The sequence below is a fragment of the Pogona vitticeps genome, chromosome 4 (assembly GCF_051106095.1).
Source record: "Pogona vitticeps strain Pit_001003342236 chromosome 4, PviZW2.1, whole genome shotgun sequence".
In the NCBI taxonomy this organism is placed as follows: Eukaryota; Metazoa; Chordata; class Lepidosauria; order Squamata; family Agamidae; genus Pogona; species Pogona vitticeps.
The window spans coordinates 224663611-224681629 of record NC_135786.1 but is presented as its reverse complement, the minus strand read 5'-3'; the positions used below and the strand labels follow the sequence as shown (position 1 = coordinate 224681629).

Genomic DNA, 18019 nt, shown 5'->3' with positions numbered 1-18019 from the left:
ACGAAAATAAGACAGGGTATTATATTAATTTTTGCTCTAATAAACCAGATTACGGCTTATTTTCAGGGGATGTTTTATTTTTTTTCATGTACAACCTACATTTGTTCAAAGACAGTCATGTCATCTTCTTCTGCACAATGGTGGAGGGTGGGATTTCCCTTAACTGGGGCTTATTTTTGGGGTAGGGCTTATACTACAAGAATCCTGAAAAATCATACTAGGGCTTATTTCCAGGTTACGTAGGTCTTATTTTCAGGGAAACAGGGTATTCATGCACATTACGTAGCTTTCAAAGAAATAAACATGTTAGTGGAAGTATAAATAATAATAATAAATAATACAGTGGTGCCTCGCATAATGAGCGCACCGTTTAACGATGAATTCACATAGCGATCCATTTTTTGGGATCACTGATGCAATCACATTACGATGATTTAATAGGGCAAAAATCGCTTTGCGACAATCGTTAAGCGTTTCGCTTACCGATGTTCGCATAGCGATTTTTTAAAACCAGCTGTTTGGCGGTTCCAAAATGGCCCAGACGCCCAAAATGGCAGCATGCAGTGTTTTTGCGCCCTGCCCTCGCTTACCGAGGGTGCGAAAATGGCGGCCGGATGGGGAAACTTCGCTTAAAGGTGAATTTAGAAGCCATGGGAACGCATTAAACTAAGTTTAATGCGTTCCTATGGCATTTTCCGTTCTGTATAGCGATGTTTCTCCATAGCGACGGTTAATCCAGAACGGATTAACCTCACTATGTGGGGCACCACTGTAATTGTTTTCCGTTAAGTCAGTTCTTACTTCCGGTGATCCTCTTCAGGGTTTTGTAGGTAGAGTGTACTCAGAAGTGATTCATCGTTCCCTTCTTCTGGAACATCCTGGAACTGTGCAGCTTGCCTGTGACCACAAAGTTCTCTGGCTCCTCTGAGATGCACAGTAAGGAACAAAATTCCCAGCCTCTGGCTCCACAGCCAGATACTGTACCTAACTCACTGAGCTATCCAGCCAGCACCTGTGCAAGTTATCAGACAAAAAAACAAAAAAAACAAAAAACAAAAAAAAAACCCCAATGACTCATATTCATGAATTTGGTTGAGTCTGGACACCAATGTGAAGCTACAACATGGACATCTTAGAACCATGTTGTATCAAAAACCCGCTGACAGATAGTCACACTCGATGCCTCTAGCTTCCATCCTAAGCACATCACAAAATCTATCAGCTACACATCCAAGCCATTCAATATAAATGCATCTGCTTCGCTCCACAAGATGGAAACTCAAAACCCATGAATCTACAGAAAGCATTTCTCAGACTACATTACCCATCCAATATGGCTGAAAAATAAATTAACTTGGCAAGATGACTATCCAGAAGCATCCTATTAGAAGTCAAACCCAGCAGAGAAAATGGCAGAGCACCATCCGTTGTCACAAGTGAGACCATTACACATATCATAAATGATCTGCAATCCATTCTTGACAAGAATATTTCACTCTCCCAAGTCCTCAGGGGAAAGCCTGTATTTGTTTACAGACAACCTCCCCAATCTCGTAACTGCTGACACACAACAGACTGCACAACATTGATATAATTATGGGAACACAACCCTGCTACAAACCAGATGTCACCTCTGTCCCTGCACTTACTTTGGCAATACAATTACAAGCCCCAACAATGCCCCACATAACATCAGGGGCATATTTACTTGCTCTCTATGAATGGGATCTATGCCATCCTTTTCCAACAATGGCCTTCTTCATTCTATATAGAACAAACACGACAATCTCTGTACAAAAGAATTAGCGGACATGCCTCTTACACCAGGCAGGAAAAGACACAAAAACCTGTTTCAGAACATTTCAATCTAGCTGGACGCTCTCTGAGTGACGTGCAAGTGACTGTTTTAGAAAAATATAACCCCTATAAGACCAGACTTGAAAGAGAAACAGTTGGGGTGGGGTGTATATGAGTGCTAGGGACGCATTTGAAATGACCAAACAAAGATTCCCAAGTCATTGCCAAGTGTGGAATCCTACATTTATCCACACAGTTGACCACTTGTGTTGATAATGCTGCTGCTAGCTTATAGACTGGTAACTGAAATTATTCAGTCTGTTAGCCTGTCTGGAGGCAGACAGTGCATCATGGCCTCTCCCAATTTGAAGAGACCCTTGTCCAGCAAGCTGAGGCAAAGAGGCAGTTCCAAAACCAGAAAAACCAGGGAGCTGGACAGGGGATGGATTGTATTTGTGTTCAGTGTGAAAGGGATGGTCACTCTCGAATTGGCCTTCTCAGCCACACTAGACGCTGTTCCAAGACCTCTATTCAGAGCACGTTACCATAGTCTCTAGAGACTGAAGGATGCCCAATCTAATCTCTCTGAGGAAGTGGACTTAATTCATGAGAGCTCACATTTAAATATACCAGTTAAGTTTTTCAGGTACCACAACATTTGTCTTTCTTGTGGGTTTTTGTTTGTTTGTTTGATATACTATTCATACAGTATTTTTAAAACATATTTTCACTGGTTGTTGTGGGTTTTTCGGGCTCTTTGGCCGTGTTCTGAAGGTTGTTCTTCCTAACATTTCGCCAGTCTCTGTGGCCGGCATCTTCAGAGGACAGCACATATTTTCACTATTTCACCTGCATGAGTGTTAAGATAATCAGGAGAGGCCTTCCTCTTGGCCTCATCACTTTCACAGGTGCGTTTGACATAGAAGAAGGCCTTCCCTGTTGCTGCTCCCAAACTCTGGAAGTCTCTCCTACAAGAGGTCAGGCTGGCTCCATCTTTGCTGTCCTTTCACAAGCAGGCGAAGATCTTTCTCTTCAGGCAGTCACCTCAGTGACTCACTGCCTGACTGGAACTTTGAACTTGGTTGTTATGCATTACTGCTTTGATTGAATTTTTAGTATTGCTTTTGTTTACCATTTCTCAGAGTGGTGTTTGTTCCTTTTTAATATTTGTATAATTGTTTTTAGATTTAAATATTGTATTTTAATGATGTAAGTCACCTTGCATCCCAAAAGCTGCAATTTTTACACTGGAACTTATGTATCTATAAATGTATGGAATCTTTGATTGAAAATGTCCTTCAAGCTGTTGGTGGCTTCACTCGTAGGCTAAACACACTGAAAAGCAATGTTGCAACTGGAAGCACTGCAGAGGTTCTGATTGATTTCTCACGAATCCTTCCCAAAAGCTTCTGCTGAGGCAATTGATGTAGACCAGGTTGTGGTGGAACATAGCAGCGATGAGGGACTGTGAGATGTGGCTGTTCTTATAGCTACTTTCCTTTATGAGGCTTCTGTTTATGTCAGGTGAGAGAAAACTGTGGCCCTGTTGAACTGCAACTTTTACCAGCCCTAGCCAGCATAGCCAGGAGTGTGAAGTGTTGTGAATTACAGTCAACCCTCGACTTACGAATGGCCCTACTTGCGAACAATTCAACTTACAAACCGCCCCGATAGGGAAATGACATACTCAGCACCTAAAAAGGCTGGGGAATAAAGCTGGAGATAAGAAATTACTGCTTTTCCCTTGCCCCCGGGGAGGCTTCTGAAAGCGGGGGGGGGGAGCTTTATTCCCCTGCCTTTTTAGGTGCTCAGCAAGCCTCCCAAGTCTCTTCAGAACTAACCGAACAGCTGTTAGGCAGGGAGAGGAGGGTGCAGGAGCGGAGAAGAGCACAAAATGGCTGCCAGGCTCCCTGCTGGGTGTCGGCTTTTAGCTGTTTGGTGCTCTTTTTCCTGCAGTTCGGGGGCTACCAAGGCCTAGTAAGTGACTTTCTTTTATTTACAGTGGTGCCCCGCATAGCGACGATAATCCATTCTGAAAAAATCATCGCTATGTGGATTTGTTGCTATAAGGAACAAAAAAGCCCATAGGAATGCATTAAAACACGTTTAATGCGTTCCTATGGGCTAAAAACTCACCGTTATGCGAAAATCCTCCATACGACCGCCATTTTCGCTGCCCGGTAAGCGAGGAATGGGCATGAAAACACAGCGGGCGGCCATTTTTTTAACCCGGCAGCGAAACAGCTTACCAATCATCGCAAAGCAATGTTTTACCATTTAAAACATCGCAATGCGATCGCTTTTGCGATCACAAAAACTTAATCGCTATGCGGATTTGTTGTTAAACGGGGTGCCCGTTATGCGGGGCAACACTGTATTTTTAAGTTTCTGACCTTCCCTCCCCATAGGAACGCATTAATTAATTTTCAATGCCTTCCTATGGGAAATTTGGTTTCGACTTACAAATGTTTCAATTTATGAACAGACTTCTGGAACGGATTAAGTTCGTAAGTCGAGGGCCCACTGTACAGTCCAACATCTGGAGAGCTACACACACCCCATCCTTGCCTTATACCTATTCTGCTCCAACTGGGCAGACACTTAGTCTAGTGGAGCCAGGACTTGCAGGGACGAAACTTTAAGTCTTTCTGAACATAGCAAGGACTATGACATCTGTTCGCTCCTCTACAATCCCCAGGAAGAATATATTCTTGCAAATTATCCCTATTGTGATGAAAATTATTTGAGGTTAGTCTTGAATGGGCAATTGAGAATCATACTTACCTAGTGCATCTGGGAGATAAAGTTCAAACCATTTAGATCAGTGGTTCGCAAATTGGAGTCCCCAAGATGTTCTTGGACTGCAGCTCTACAGCAAGTGGTGAAGGCTTTTGGGAATTGCTGTCCAAGAACATCTGGGGACTCCAGTTTGAGAACTGCCAATCTAGAGTACCACATATCTTTCCATTGATGGAACAGATAGTAGTGTGCTGGATTGGCTAGCTCTCTGAGGCAACATCATACCATATATGATGCACTGCAGTCCAAAGGATTGCACAGAACCAAGAAGGTAAAGAATATTTGTTCGTTTCTTTATTCTTGTTACTTTAGACTGTCTCTACGTGACAAGAAACTTCAAGGTGCCCCAGGATTCTCACATCCAAATGCCAAATGCAAGATAAGGAATGTTCTTTTTCTCATTAAGGTGCCCTTAGTTTGTACAAAACTAACACCTCTTTTCTTTAAGAACAAAAGCACATACACAAGGCAAGGACAGAACACCTGGGTGCTTAATCTCTTTAAAGTGCCAAATAGCACCTCACCATTTTATTGAGGGAAAGGATGAGACAAGCAAGAACGTATAGCTCTTCACTGGGTCCACCAAGAACCTGCACGGTAAGGAACGGGTAGCATAGAGAGGCTCTTCATATCACATGGTAAGATAAATTTTATTCCGTAACGTTTGAACATTTACAGGAAAATACAGTTGCAGCTCTACTTTCTATTTACATTGCCATTTCTATAAACTGTGGATTTAACTTTAGAAATTTACAGTGTTTGCTTTCTCACCAAGAAAAAAAAAGTCAGGCTATGTGCTTCAGAATGATACACACACTGATTACTCTGGAATATTACATCTGATTGCAGAAAAATCAGGACATTGATCACCAAATGCCAAACAAGATATCATTTACTAAGATCTACAAGACTCATACTTCTAGTCCAGCTATTTTAGGAAGCAAATTCACATGAGGGTACGATGTTATTGTCAGGTACACTCATGCAAGTCCAGTTCAGTGCATTGACTACTTAACACTGCAACTCCCAGACTATGTGACCTACTTTTAGAAATTTTCTTTTTGTCAGGGCACATGGGGGACACCCACAAATTAATGCACGTGCCTAGAGTGATTGGGGAAAAAAAACAGCATTCAGTGCTGGATGAGCTGTAGGATGGGATAAGAGGAATCACATGTTCCTCTACCACAAACCATTCTTCTTCTGACCGCAGAAGAGTCTTTCTAGAAGATAACACACTTCAAATACACTAGACGTGTTTCTTAGCCATCTTTCAAGACTGCTATTGCCCCGGTTTCTTTAGGGCAATTGTGACTTCTTTGGAGACACCATAGGGACCAACAGAGGATGGCTGAAACTGACAGTGAAGTTGTACAGTATGTTTGTTGGGATCAGCTCTTAGACTGGTGGTGGGCAGTACAAGGGGAAAGGGTGATGTGGGAGAATGATTGTCAAGGAGCAATAAAGAAAGAGAGCCATGTTTTTCCCCTTTATACTCATAATCTGCACAAAGGAAGACATAGAATTTTTGTCCATATCAGGAACTGGCTTTGGTTTCCATGGGAAGAACCACCCGGTTGTCCTAACTTGGCTTTGTATCAGTATTAAGAACCTGAGCCTGTCACTTCTCTGCTGACACATGCTGTGCTCAGCTGCAGGCTGTAGTTAAAAGTGCAAGGATACATCCAGTAAGAGTATCTTGCTCATGAAGTTTACAAACAATTTGTTCAATAAGAAGAATGTGGAAACAAGAGTTAGGACAAGCTAGTACATGAAGCTGAAGAGTCAGGACTCTATGTGCTTGCGATTTCTAGGAAACCTTTGTCCTACTAAAGATAGACATGTTGAAACACTGCATCCCCCCCCCCAGCTCCCTCCTCCATAGTAATATGCAGATGGAATGACAGTGCTTGAAGCAAGCAAAGATTTCGAGGAACTCCACAGGAACCAAACCAGGTCGCCTACAAAACCAAACAGAAATTAGATGGTATCTCAAAATACAGTGTTCCTCCGTCAAAGACTTGAACTAAACACAACAATACTACTCAGTGGGATGTTGCTGCTTCAGATGATGAATTCCCTATAAGCCATTTTTAAATACCTTATGTGGTTTCCCTTTAGAAGTCATTAATTTCCCATTCTTGTTCAGCTGAGCCTTCTAAAGAAAGTATTATTATCCTGAGGACAGTTGCCATGACAAACGCATGTTGAGATGGACATCACTGGATGTTTGATGATGTCACCTTCAGGACAACGGAAATCAACATGGATGGTTTTTGTGGTGTGGGGTGTGCAGCATCGTCCATCATTGCAGCTGCCGCAATAACGGGGTTTATACATCTGGACGCTAGTGCAGTTCTTGTACTGCAGGTGCACAGCTGTGGGAGACTTCTTGGTCCGGACACACCTCTTTCCCTTCTAAGAAAGGAAAAAGCAGGCTCTTAACTTCAGTTGTACAAGTTAACAGAACGTTGCCATGATGTGCTAATAAACTACAAGACACTTTTTTAGTAAGTTGCTCCACCCCCAGTTGCACATTGAGGAGGCAAGATGATCAAACAGCATCCCCTACTGAAACAGACAAGTAATTTGTAGGATTTTGGGAAAGATTCCTGATTCCCAAATGTCTAACACTAAAAATTCTCCCTAAAATGAGGCTGTCAAATAAGAATGTGAGGGGGAAAGCTGTAGGTTGATATCAGAATGTGCTCCCTCCAGTGGAAGGTTCTGTGCACAATACCTTCTGGTGTTTTACCGTCTTCCTCTATGCCAGACCTGGGCAAAGTACGGCCCACAAGCCGCTCCTGTCCGGCCCGCTGGTCACCACTGAGTGAGCCGGAGTTCCGGCTCCGGTCACCCAGCTCGGCAGTAAGCAAAACACACGAGATCCGATGCTGGGATCTCGCGAGTTTTGACGGTTACTCTTGAGCTGCAAGCTGTGGAGCCTGTGGCTCAAGAGACCGGAAACAATCCTTGTGCAGGCAACGCGATGACACATCACGTCACCTGTGCAGGATAGAAGACAGTCGGAGAGGAAGGCCATGGGGGAATGGAGGACAGTTGAGTTAGCTCAGTGTTGGGGTTTTTTCCCTCTCTTCCCCCCGTCGTGAGCGAAATACAACGCTCGTATAGTTAACTCCCTAAAAAGTAGTTTGTTCACCACAGGGCCTCACCCAATGGGTTTCATTTTATTTTTAAGTAAAGTTGGTTCAGCCCCCAAATACAGTTCAGATTTTTCATGTGGCCCCTTATAGAAATTAATTGCCCACCCCTGCTTTATGCTATCCTCACCGGCCAAGATTCTTTGATTACTCCCTGCCTTGTATTTTCAGAGGGCAGTGGGTGGTGGCCATGGAAAAGATGAGTCAAGGAAATCTGCTTCTGTCAGCCCAGTTACACATGCCTATGCACACTTGGGAGTGGTTTTCTATATGAAAGGTGTGCCTTCCCTCCAGGAATGTCATTCCTTTAAAACTGTGACTGAACAACCAGACCTGCAGCTCAGGCTTGTGTTTACTTCCCCAATGTCCAACTACCAGACAAAGTCAGAAAATTTACAAAATGTGGCAGTGAGCAGAGCTGGTTTAGAACAATCAGATCTCATGGAACAGTCCTTCCGAAGGCATTGTTGATTGTCACCTAATATGCATGAAAGAATGGGCACTCTCTCACCTATGCTTCTAAAGAGCCTCGTGGCACAGTGGTTAAAAACGCTGTACTGCAGCTAAAACTGTGCTCACGACCTGGGGTTCAAAATCCAGGTAGCCGGCTCAAGGTTGACTCAGCCTTCCATCCTTCCGAGGTCGGTAAAATGAGTACCCAGCTTGCTGGGGGGGGGGCAATGTGTAGCCTGTATAATTAAATTGTAAACCGCCCGGAGAGTGCTTGTAGCGCTATGGGGCGGTATATAAGTCCAACAAATAAATAAATAAATAAATAAATAAATAAATAAATAAATAAATAAATAAATAAATAAATAAATAAATAAATAAATAAATAAATAAATAAAGCATTCTTAGATGACCATGTTCATAGGAACATCACCATGCAAAGAACTTGCCCACCCAATCATACCTTATCTGGAAGCTGACTCTTTTCACATGGCCGCACTTCACAGAGCCTGGTCTGTTTCACCATCTCACACGTTGGGTTCTTGTTGGTGACCCGAGTGGAGACGCCCATTCCGCAAGTTATGGAGCACGCACTCCATTCTGTTGTCTGCTCAATACAGTTAGAACTTGAATCTGGAGCATCAATCCCAAGAATGGCTTCTTGTCTGTAGGCTGAAGGCAAGACTGATAGCATTTATACAAGCAGATCAATAATGTTGTTATGTGAGAGGCTTCATGGGTACCTGTTATACAGGTACAATGTTATACAATTCTATCCATTTCATATCACTGAAACTATCATAGCCCCATCCTGCAGAAACCTCAGACTCTGCATTTGGGAAAGCACTTTGAATGTCCCCATGTATTTCAAGGGAGTGGACTAGAGCTCTAGCAGAGAACTGCAAACTACAAATCCCAGAGTGCCTTTGAAAGGAGCCAGTTAACTGGTACTGAAGTAATCAAAATGGGTACTGCAGACAGACTTTCACAAAATAAACAGCAACAGACAGTGTTAAAGAGCAACTTGTAAAACTGGAAAGAACAGTGTGGTGTTCACCCTTTTTATGTTAAATAAGTCATGCATTATTCATGTTTTAGGCTGATATGGCTGAGAGGTGGGGCCACCAGAGATGTTAAAAGGTGGAGCCAGAGAGGAGGAGTTTAGTTGGCAGTCTGGATTTGAGTTTGAAGGTGGGGAGGGAGAGAGAGAAAGAGAGAGAGAGGTTGGGAATCGGAGGAGTGATTAGTCTGAGGAGTGAATAGTAACCTGTAAAATAATATAGAAGATTGTTATTGATGTTTGATGAACCTGAAGATACTTATGAATTATTATAGAAACATCTGTAATCAATAAACCTGTTTTATTCAAAAGACAGTGATGAATGGACCTTTGTCTTTCCTAAGTAAAGTACGTTGATAAGGAAATCAACTCATCGCCTACAAAAGTTGTGCCTTTTGCATTGACTTAATAAACAGGCTTTTTTGGCCAGTATCTCGCAATATGGGGTAGCCCTTGAAGAATGTTTTGAAGTGACAGCTGGCACAAATATGTAGTTATAGACCATTATACTGGTCTTACAGTAGATGGATGTCCATACTGGAGCAAGGACATGAGAAACACCATTTCCTCCCATAAGAACTTGACTACAGCTTACAGTCTTTACCCAAGACTCTCCTACGTATATGTTCTACTACCATGAGGCATTCAGCTGGTGATAATGCAGGATGGGGTCTTTTCCATAGCAACTCCCCTCTTTTTCCACTGAGAAGTTAGGCTAGCCTTCTAATCAACGAGCTTCCACTGAGAATTACAGACATCCCTCTTCTGTTCAGTCTTGGATTTTAAGGGTTTCAGCTGCCATGTTCGAAATGATTGCACATCATCCCAAGAGCCTTATGGGTGAAGACCCCAACCCTATACATGACATCAAAAGTGACAATACGTGACATCAAAAGTGACAATAAGTTTACTTGAAGTTTGGAGAAGGAAGGACTTATTTCTAGTTTTTAAAAGCAACAGATTTTTGACTAAAATAAGATCTTGGGAGGGTCACACCTGGTTTTCGAGGAGAATCATACCTCTGGAAGGTTAAAAACTGCTGGATTAAAAAAAAAATCTACACTACATATCTGTATCTCTCTCTCCCCCCCCCCCCCATGCATACACTTTGGGCTATACATTTTGGCCCATGGACTACATTCTTCCAAGTCCTGGAACAGTGGATCCCACAATTAGTTTTTGCATGAATATATTCTAATGTTACATCTCCTTTCCACTCAAGTACATACAACACATTGTTTAGAGTGGGCAGCTCTCTGTCGGCTGTCTGTTTCAAAAGATTCAAACTATGTTTGTTCACATCTAAGGTGCAGACAAGGTCAGCTTTTACAGATAGTTCAAACATAGCAAGAACTTGATTGCTTTATGTCTAGCATCATAAAGCAATTTCATTAAAAGTTATTACTGGACTTTTTTTTCTTTTTATTTGCAAGCATTTTTGCACGCTTTGCTTTGCCCTAAGAAATTAAAGCTTATTAAAATGTCATCCATGGGTTTTATGACAGCATGTTACTGACATCACCAAGTACACTCAAGCTGTAAAAACGTAAACATTATTGCCAAACTTCAGGGGCAAAGAATCCAGTCATACACAATCAATCCTGGTGAGGTGTAACAATGGAATGCAGTTGAGACAGTAGATGGCTATTACCCATATAGCTTTTAGGAGGCACATGGGGACCTGTGACCAGCCTTTGAGTCTGAGAAAGTTTGCTTTAGAGACATTTTGCCACACAGAAATCAACACTTCCTCATTCTTTCAAATAAATGTGGGCCAAGATCCAAAGTGTACTTTGACATTCTGCGTCATTGGAACTTTCTTCCATTATGCCTTGAGTTGCACCCCTCCATGGCTTCCTAGCCTTCCAGAACAAGGTTTAGAGAGCTGGGGTGGGGTGGGGTGGCACAAATTCCAGTTGGAGTAGTAACCAGTCTGCTACTGGGTCTTTGCCATGGTATCCCAAGAAATTCCATTGTTTCAGGGCCCAAGAAAACAATGCATTTAGCAGACATTGTCCCTTAAGCAGGTCAAGGTGGTTATTTTTCAACGTATGAGATTTGGTTCACCTACATATCTTGAATGTCATGGGGTATGATTTACTGGTCGCCTATAGTAAACAGGGAGTTAATTTTCAAGCTTTCTTGTTCAGGCATGTATCTCTCAGGAAGTCTTGTTGCAGAATGGGAAGCAGGTTAAGCTGAGGAAAATATGCTTTCTCCTCAAGGTAATAACTTGACTTCTACATTATTGTGGCTCCTACAGAAGGCCATTTTTCAGGATAGGGGATTCAAGTCCACAGACTTGTCAAGTTGGTCTTAAGTTGTACTAGTGACTTGACTTAGACTTGACTTGCGTTTCTTTTTCAAAGTCTTGGACTCGGCTCGCGGCGGAACCCACCATTCCTCCCTTTTTTCCTGAGGGGGAAAAGCTTGCTTTTCATGGGGACTGGGATATGGGGGGCTTGGGACTCAGGACTTGGTAACAAAGACTCAGACTAGGACTAAGACCGAAGACATGCCAACATCCCTGCCATTTTAAATGATACACTTTGGTCCACAAGGCAGATTTAAGAACCAAGAGTGTACCAATACATGTGGAAATGTGCGACAGCAGAAAGGACTGGACTGCTGCAAATGGGGGTGGGGGGGTGAAATTGGCCTCCAAAAAGGACTCAATGAATGCCACGGATCCTTTCATGGAATAACTCTCAGAACAATTAAGAGAAAAAGTAGGATAAAAATCAGTTATAAGTAGTAAGCGATAATAATGAGAATTAGTAACGAGCAATAATCATGTACATAAACAATGACCACCTCACTGTGGAATGGACCAGGCCACATCCTTTCCCTCAATAGTAGTTTTTTAAAAAACTTCTGGGGACTTCCATCTAAGGGTATTTAAACATTGTTTGGGCTGCTTATATGACAAGTCCATTCTGGCTCCTCATTCCGCCATCTTTGTGGCCTTGGCCATATTTCTGAAGGGGCCACCAGCAAAAGTCTACCCTGTCTCCCTGAAAATAAGCCCTAGTAGGATTTTTCAGGATGCTCGCAATATAAGCCCTACCCCAAAAATAAGCCTTAGTTAAGGGAAACCCCACCCTCCACTTTTGTGCAGCAACCAGAAGATGACATGACTATATTTGAATAAATGAAGATTGTTGTACAGTATATGAAAAAATAAAACATCCCCTGAAAATAAGCCCTAATGCATTTTGGGGGGCAAAAATTAATATAAGACCCCATCTTATTTTTGAGGGAAACAGGGTATGTCTTTCTGCCACCAGGCATAGACTCTTTCATCCAGGCAGGCTTTGGCATCTGTCTGGCTGCTGAGGTTGGGGCCTGTTACCAGTCAGAGGCTGTATTTCTCTAGGATATGTTCTTACATCATGTTTTTAACTACAGGTGTGCAGACTTGTAGTTTTGAACTGATTTCTCAGAATTCCCCAGACAGCATAGTCATTGGCCATACTTAAGGAATTCTGGGAACTGTGGTAAAAAACAAATAAACCAACAAAAAACAAAACAAAAACACACACCAGCCACCATATTGTATTTTTAACCATGCTTTTAATTCATTTGATTTTTAACGGCTGCTCTTGTCTTGTGTTTCAATTGCATTTTTTATAGATATCCTTTAAACTCTGTTTCCAGCATTCCTGCCCACTGTCCATCCTTGAGTGGGCCGGGAGGGATTTGGAATCCAACCACCACCAGTTCTCAGCCCTGCCATCAAACTAGCATTCTGCCCATAGGGTTACTCACCGGCCATTGCAAATCCTCCCACATCAACATCCTCTTTTGGGTCACAGGACCACTGCTCACAGCACTCCTTGGGGACTTCGATTTTTCTCGGGAAGGGGCAATCGGGCCCCGGCAGCAGCAAATCAAGGTTACAACGAGGGATGCAACCGATCTGCCCATCTCTGCATGTACAATGGTATTTACAGTTTGGCTGGAATGTCTCACCGCTCCGGTAAATAATCCCATCAAACACACAGTTGTCCCCTTCCCGATCTGAAGCAAAGAAGGAAAACAATCACATTGCAGGCGAACCAAGTATTGAATGACAACCTTTGTCAGGCAACATGAAGGACAACATTGCATAATGTTATTTTTCACAGAGATCACAATTTTCATGTTGGTGAAATTAAATGGTGTGGAGGAAGGAAAAGGGCAAAATATTGTGGCACTTGAAACGCTAATCATGTTTTTTTTTCCAGTGTGAGCTCTTGCGGATCAAAATTAGCTTTTTCAAACACAAGGCATAACTATTTCCTTCTTGCTTTTATATTAGTGTGACCAGACAAGAGGACTGTTGCCTTCTTTAAGAAACTGCTCCCAGATCCTGTACTGTAAAATGATTATGAAGGCAACAGGTTTTCTCCTGCTGAAGCAAATGCTCTCTGGAGTGAATCTCTCATTTGAATTCCTGCTTCAAAATATCCAAAGGCATAAACTGGCTTCATTTTAGATGTGTTCACAGTGGAGGAGGAGACCCCCTATAGCAGCAACTCTATATATTTTAAAGATTTATACTCTGCCTTTTGAACTCGGGGAACCCCAAGTCAACTGAGAACAGACTATACAATTTAAAAACAATTTGGTGTCTTTCCAGCTTAGAGACATGCTAGGGGGAGTGTAAGCTGAAAACTTTTCCTCTGCATTCCAAAGCCTTTCCTGCTATGTTAAGGATGTTGTGGGAACGGCACGGCATACGCCAGCCCCGCTTCAGCAAGTATATTGCCGGGCAAGGAATGCCACTCCAGAGCTATTCATGTCAGATGCCAGGTATATGCCTCCCATTTCATATTTTGGCAGTGGAGGAACTGAGAGATCTCAAAAGGAGGAAGAAATCAATAGACTACCTCAATTTTCTCAGAGCACGGACACTCTGGTGACAACACCCTGGATCCTCCCATTCTGCCAGCTTGGAAAAAGCAACTTTTCTAAGCTCTGCATTCTTTCTTGGATTAATACTAGTTGTAAGGAGAGTTCTGAAAAGGATTTTCTTCCCCCCTTTGACCACTAGCCATGAGGGGTCTGAGGAGTTATAAGCCAAAATCTAATGTTTCCAGGCTCAGATGGCAGGTGTGAAAAATAAAAATAAAAGGATGCTTATGCAGCTTTCTTTCCGCGTCAGGTGCAAAACACAGAATTGACCGCTCTTGCTGAAATCAGACTAGAGTTGCCAGTTTAGGAATTCTGTACAGGGTTCTTGCCCTTTGGCTTAAGAACTAGATGAAGATCTCCATGCCATGAAACAAATGAAGGTTACAACACATTCTACAGTTGTGAAGTTAACAAATAGCTGGGCCCCAAAAAGGAAGCTGCGTTAAACGCTGGGTAGCTTGTCAATCCAGGTTTGACATCAAATGGGAAGTTATGGATGATGAGACTGCAAAACTGTACATGCTTGGTGAACTGTGCTCATGGCGTAGGGTTCAATCCCAGGTAGCGGCTCAAGGCTGACTCAGCCTTCTATGCTTCCGAGGTTGGTAAAATGAGTACCCAGCTCGTTGGTGTGTGTATGCAATATGTAGCCTTCATAATTAACTTGTAAACCACCCAGAGAATGCTTTACCACTATGGGGCGGTATATAAGCAGGACACTTTGCTTTAGAGGAAAGCAGGTATAGGTGAATACAGTGTGGCATCTTCTTCTGTGTAGGCGCATATAGGTTTGCAGTGGACATGGATCTGATAAATTCGCAGGCCACCCCTGTGTAGAACTGCTGGCTCCCCAGCCAGAGACCAGTGGTTTAGGTCTCAGGATGGTGAGCCAGAGGTTGGGAGTTCAATTCCCCACTGTGCCTCCTTGACAGGGACTGGAATTGATGATCCATAGAGTCTCTTCCAGTTCTAAGGTGATGATGATGGTGTAGAAGTCGGCACGCCAATTAGACTTCAGCATGTCAAAATCATTTGGAGACTAACACTAATAAAAAGCAGAATGATTTTCTTTTAAGCATTTTCTGTTCAAGTCATTATAGGTAATTCCATCTAAGGCAGAAGGTCCAAGCACATGCCTCTAAAGGCATGAAGTATGCATTTTTAAAGTCCTTCTAGATCTTCTGAGTGAAGAGAAGTTTTTAAAATGCAGTGACACGTGCCCAAGAAATAACAATCTTGGTCTCTGATTTGAAATTTAAATTCAGCACTAGAACTGAAGTTGTTCACTTTTGAAGCAACATTGTTCTAACAGAATGTCTTCTTCCTGCCTTTCTATGTCTCCAATTTAGCATCAAACATGCTCAAGGAGAGAGAAGTGTTCTTGTATCAACACACAGCTAAATGAAATGAAATTATCTGTAACCCTCCTGCAGCTAAAATGAGAGCCAAAGAAGAGCGGTGTAGTGGTAGATCTGCAAGCGTAGGTGCTCATCATGAAGGCTCCTGGAGTCAGCCCTCGCCCCCAAGAAAGTTAAAAAATGCAGGCTGTGGGACTGATCTACATGAGAAAAGAAGGAACAGGTATTTTGTATAGCTGATGGCTCTTGATTGCCCATTCAAGCCCTACCTACCTTCAAATAGGATGCCTTACAAATCAGGATTTGCAATATACAGGTTTGTATCATAAGAACAAACTCGCGAGGTTGTTGTCATAATCACAACAAGTGTGCGTGCAAAGTGCTTCTCTTTGCTGCATTTGTATTCTGTCATTCTTGCAGCACATTCAGATTAGAGCCCATAGTCCTCCTTCACACACATGGATTTTACAATAATCAGGCAAGGGATGTTATACTGGAAAAAAAGCAACCAGATCAATGGGCTTTACTGCTGAGAAGGGACATAAGCCCAGGTACTTCCACACCTTACAGGTGGAATTCTAATGGTGATCACTGCACTGACTGTCATGTTGAATCAATAACAACAACCACCTTAGAACTGGAGAGCTGGAAGGGACTCTATGGATCATTGAGTCCAGCGCGTTAAGGAGACACAGTTTTCATTGAGTACCCCTAATTACAAATCACCCCTTTTAAACCATTATAGTTTAACCATATTGTGTTAGCCTCCCACAACAACAAAAGACATCTGGTACTACTTTTCCTATGTTACTGCATATTACTTCTGAAGTTCTAGAGAGGAGAAAAACCTGCAACAAAGCAATATCTCAATTAAAATAAATAAAGTCTATGACCCTTAACAGCCACCAACCGACCATCACCAAGTTACACCTTTGGCATTTAAATTATGTTTCCTACTACCATCTTCCCAGTCAACTGAGGCTAATGTCTGTGCATGACGGGATACCCAGTATGGTGTAGTGGCCAGAGTGATGGAATAGGAGTCAGGAGGCCTGGGTTCAAATCCCCACTGAGCCACAGAAGCTCACTGGGGGAGTGGAACTGGTAAAAACACGCCTTAAATATCTCACTTACCTTGAAAGGGCTGCTGTAAATCAGTTCCGATTTGGTGGCATTTAACATAGCATGATGTCTACGCATCTAAAAAAGTGGGACGCAATCTAGAAAAGCTTTATGGCAAATAAAACTGGCTGGTCTTTAAGGGGCCACAAAACTCCTTGTCGGTGGTGTTGCAACACGCACACTCTTATAATGCCCTGGAAAGGAACTGCATCTTCTCCTCGTTGGGAGGTCGCTAGACTGGGCACCTTTTTGGATCAAGGTGGATCACTCACCCATACAGACCCCCAAGCCCGGCGCGGTCCCTGCCCCGCGGTCACAGTAGAGGGCGCTGCTCTCCTCGCAGGGCATCATTTCCGAGCAGGTCTCGCCTCGCTGCCGAGCGCAGGTCAAGCAACAGGAGCATCCGTCCAGGATCGTGGCTACGCCGGGGGCGCAGCGGGGCGGCTCGGCGGGGCAATCGCAGGGCAGCTGGCACTTGCGCTGCCCCTCCTCCTTCTCCTCCTGGCCACGCACCTACAAGGGGTAAAAGGGAGACGCGTGTCAGCAGCAGTAGCCCCTTTTTTTGCCCGGGTGAGAGCAAGCCTCGAGGCAGCGCCGCTTTTTGCGCCGGCGCACGCAAGCATCCTTGCAAACCAACCGCATTCACCGTGCAGAGGAGGACAAAGACGAGGAGCAGCGGCGCGGGGCGCAAAAGGCGCTCTCCCGATGGCATGGTTCCGAGGCCGTCGCCGGTCGCGGTCCGTATCCCGCACCACGCTGGATGCGCATCGCACGCGCAGAGCCATTGGGGCCGATTTATAGACAGCGCCTCCGCACTCCTCGTCCTCCCATTGGGCGACGGCGGAGGAGCCGGAGCCAATCGGAGGGCTCGGTGTCAAATTCGGGCTTCAGCCTTGGGGGGCGGGGCGTGCGTAAAAGGGGAGGGGAGGGAAGGGGAGGGGAGGCGGAGAGTCCGCGGGCAGCCGCGGTATCCAAACCCGGGAACAGAACTTTGCGCGCGCCAGCGCAAGACCTCCAAGCAGTGATGGGGAGATGATGAGAAAGTCGCAGGGGCTCTTAGCAACCACCTGGAATTTCAAGGAGCGACACCTCCTCGGGGTGGGGGCGTTAGTTTCTATTCCCAAACCTGTTTTCTGGGAAAACACACTTTAAGAACGCTGGATCATTACAAAGTATTTGACAAGATGCTTTTTCCACAACTTGCTTAAACCCCTTTTTTTTCCTATTGCAGGGGTTCCATCCCATTGGTGCGTTATAAAGCTACCAATATGAAGTTTCGAGGGGGGGGGGAGGAATTACAGGAAAAGCCAATTTTTTTCCCAAAACGCAATTACTTTGAGAAACTTGGAGAAACAGTCCCATGCAATGAGTGAAAC

General features: G+C 43.7%; 1 protein-coding gene across 1 annotated transcript; it reads right to left on the bottom strand.

Moving 5' to 3' along the window:
• Positions 1-5227: 5227 nt before the first annotated feature.
• CCN3 (cellular communication network factor 3) lies at positions 5228-17406 on the bottom strand. Its single transcript, XM_078391615.1, has 5 exons — positions 17281-17406; positions 16916-17135; positions 13036-13287; positions 8671-8879; positions 5228-7014 (listed from the first exon to the last, which is right to left on the bottom strand). The coding sequence occupies exons 1-5, from the start codon at positions 17353-17355 to the stop codon at positions 6742-6744; spliced, it is 1029 nt and encodes a 342-aa protein (XP_078247741.1). The 5' UTR covers positions 17356-17406; the 3' UTR covers positions 5228-6741.
• Positions 17407-18019: the final 613 nt, after the last annotated feature.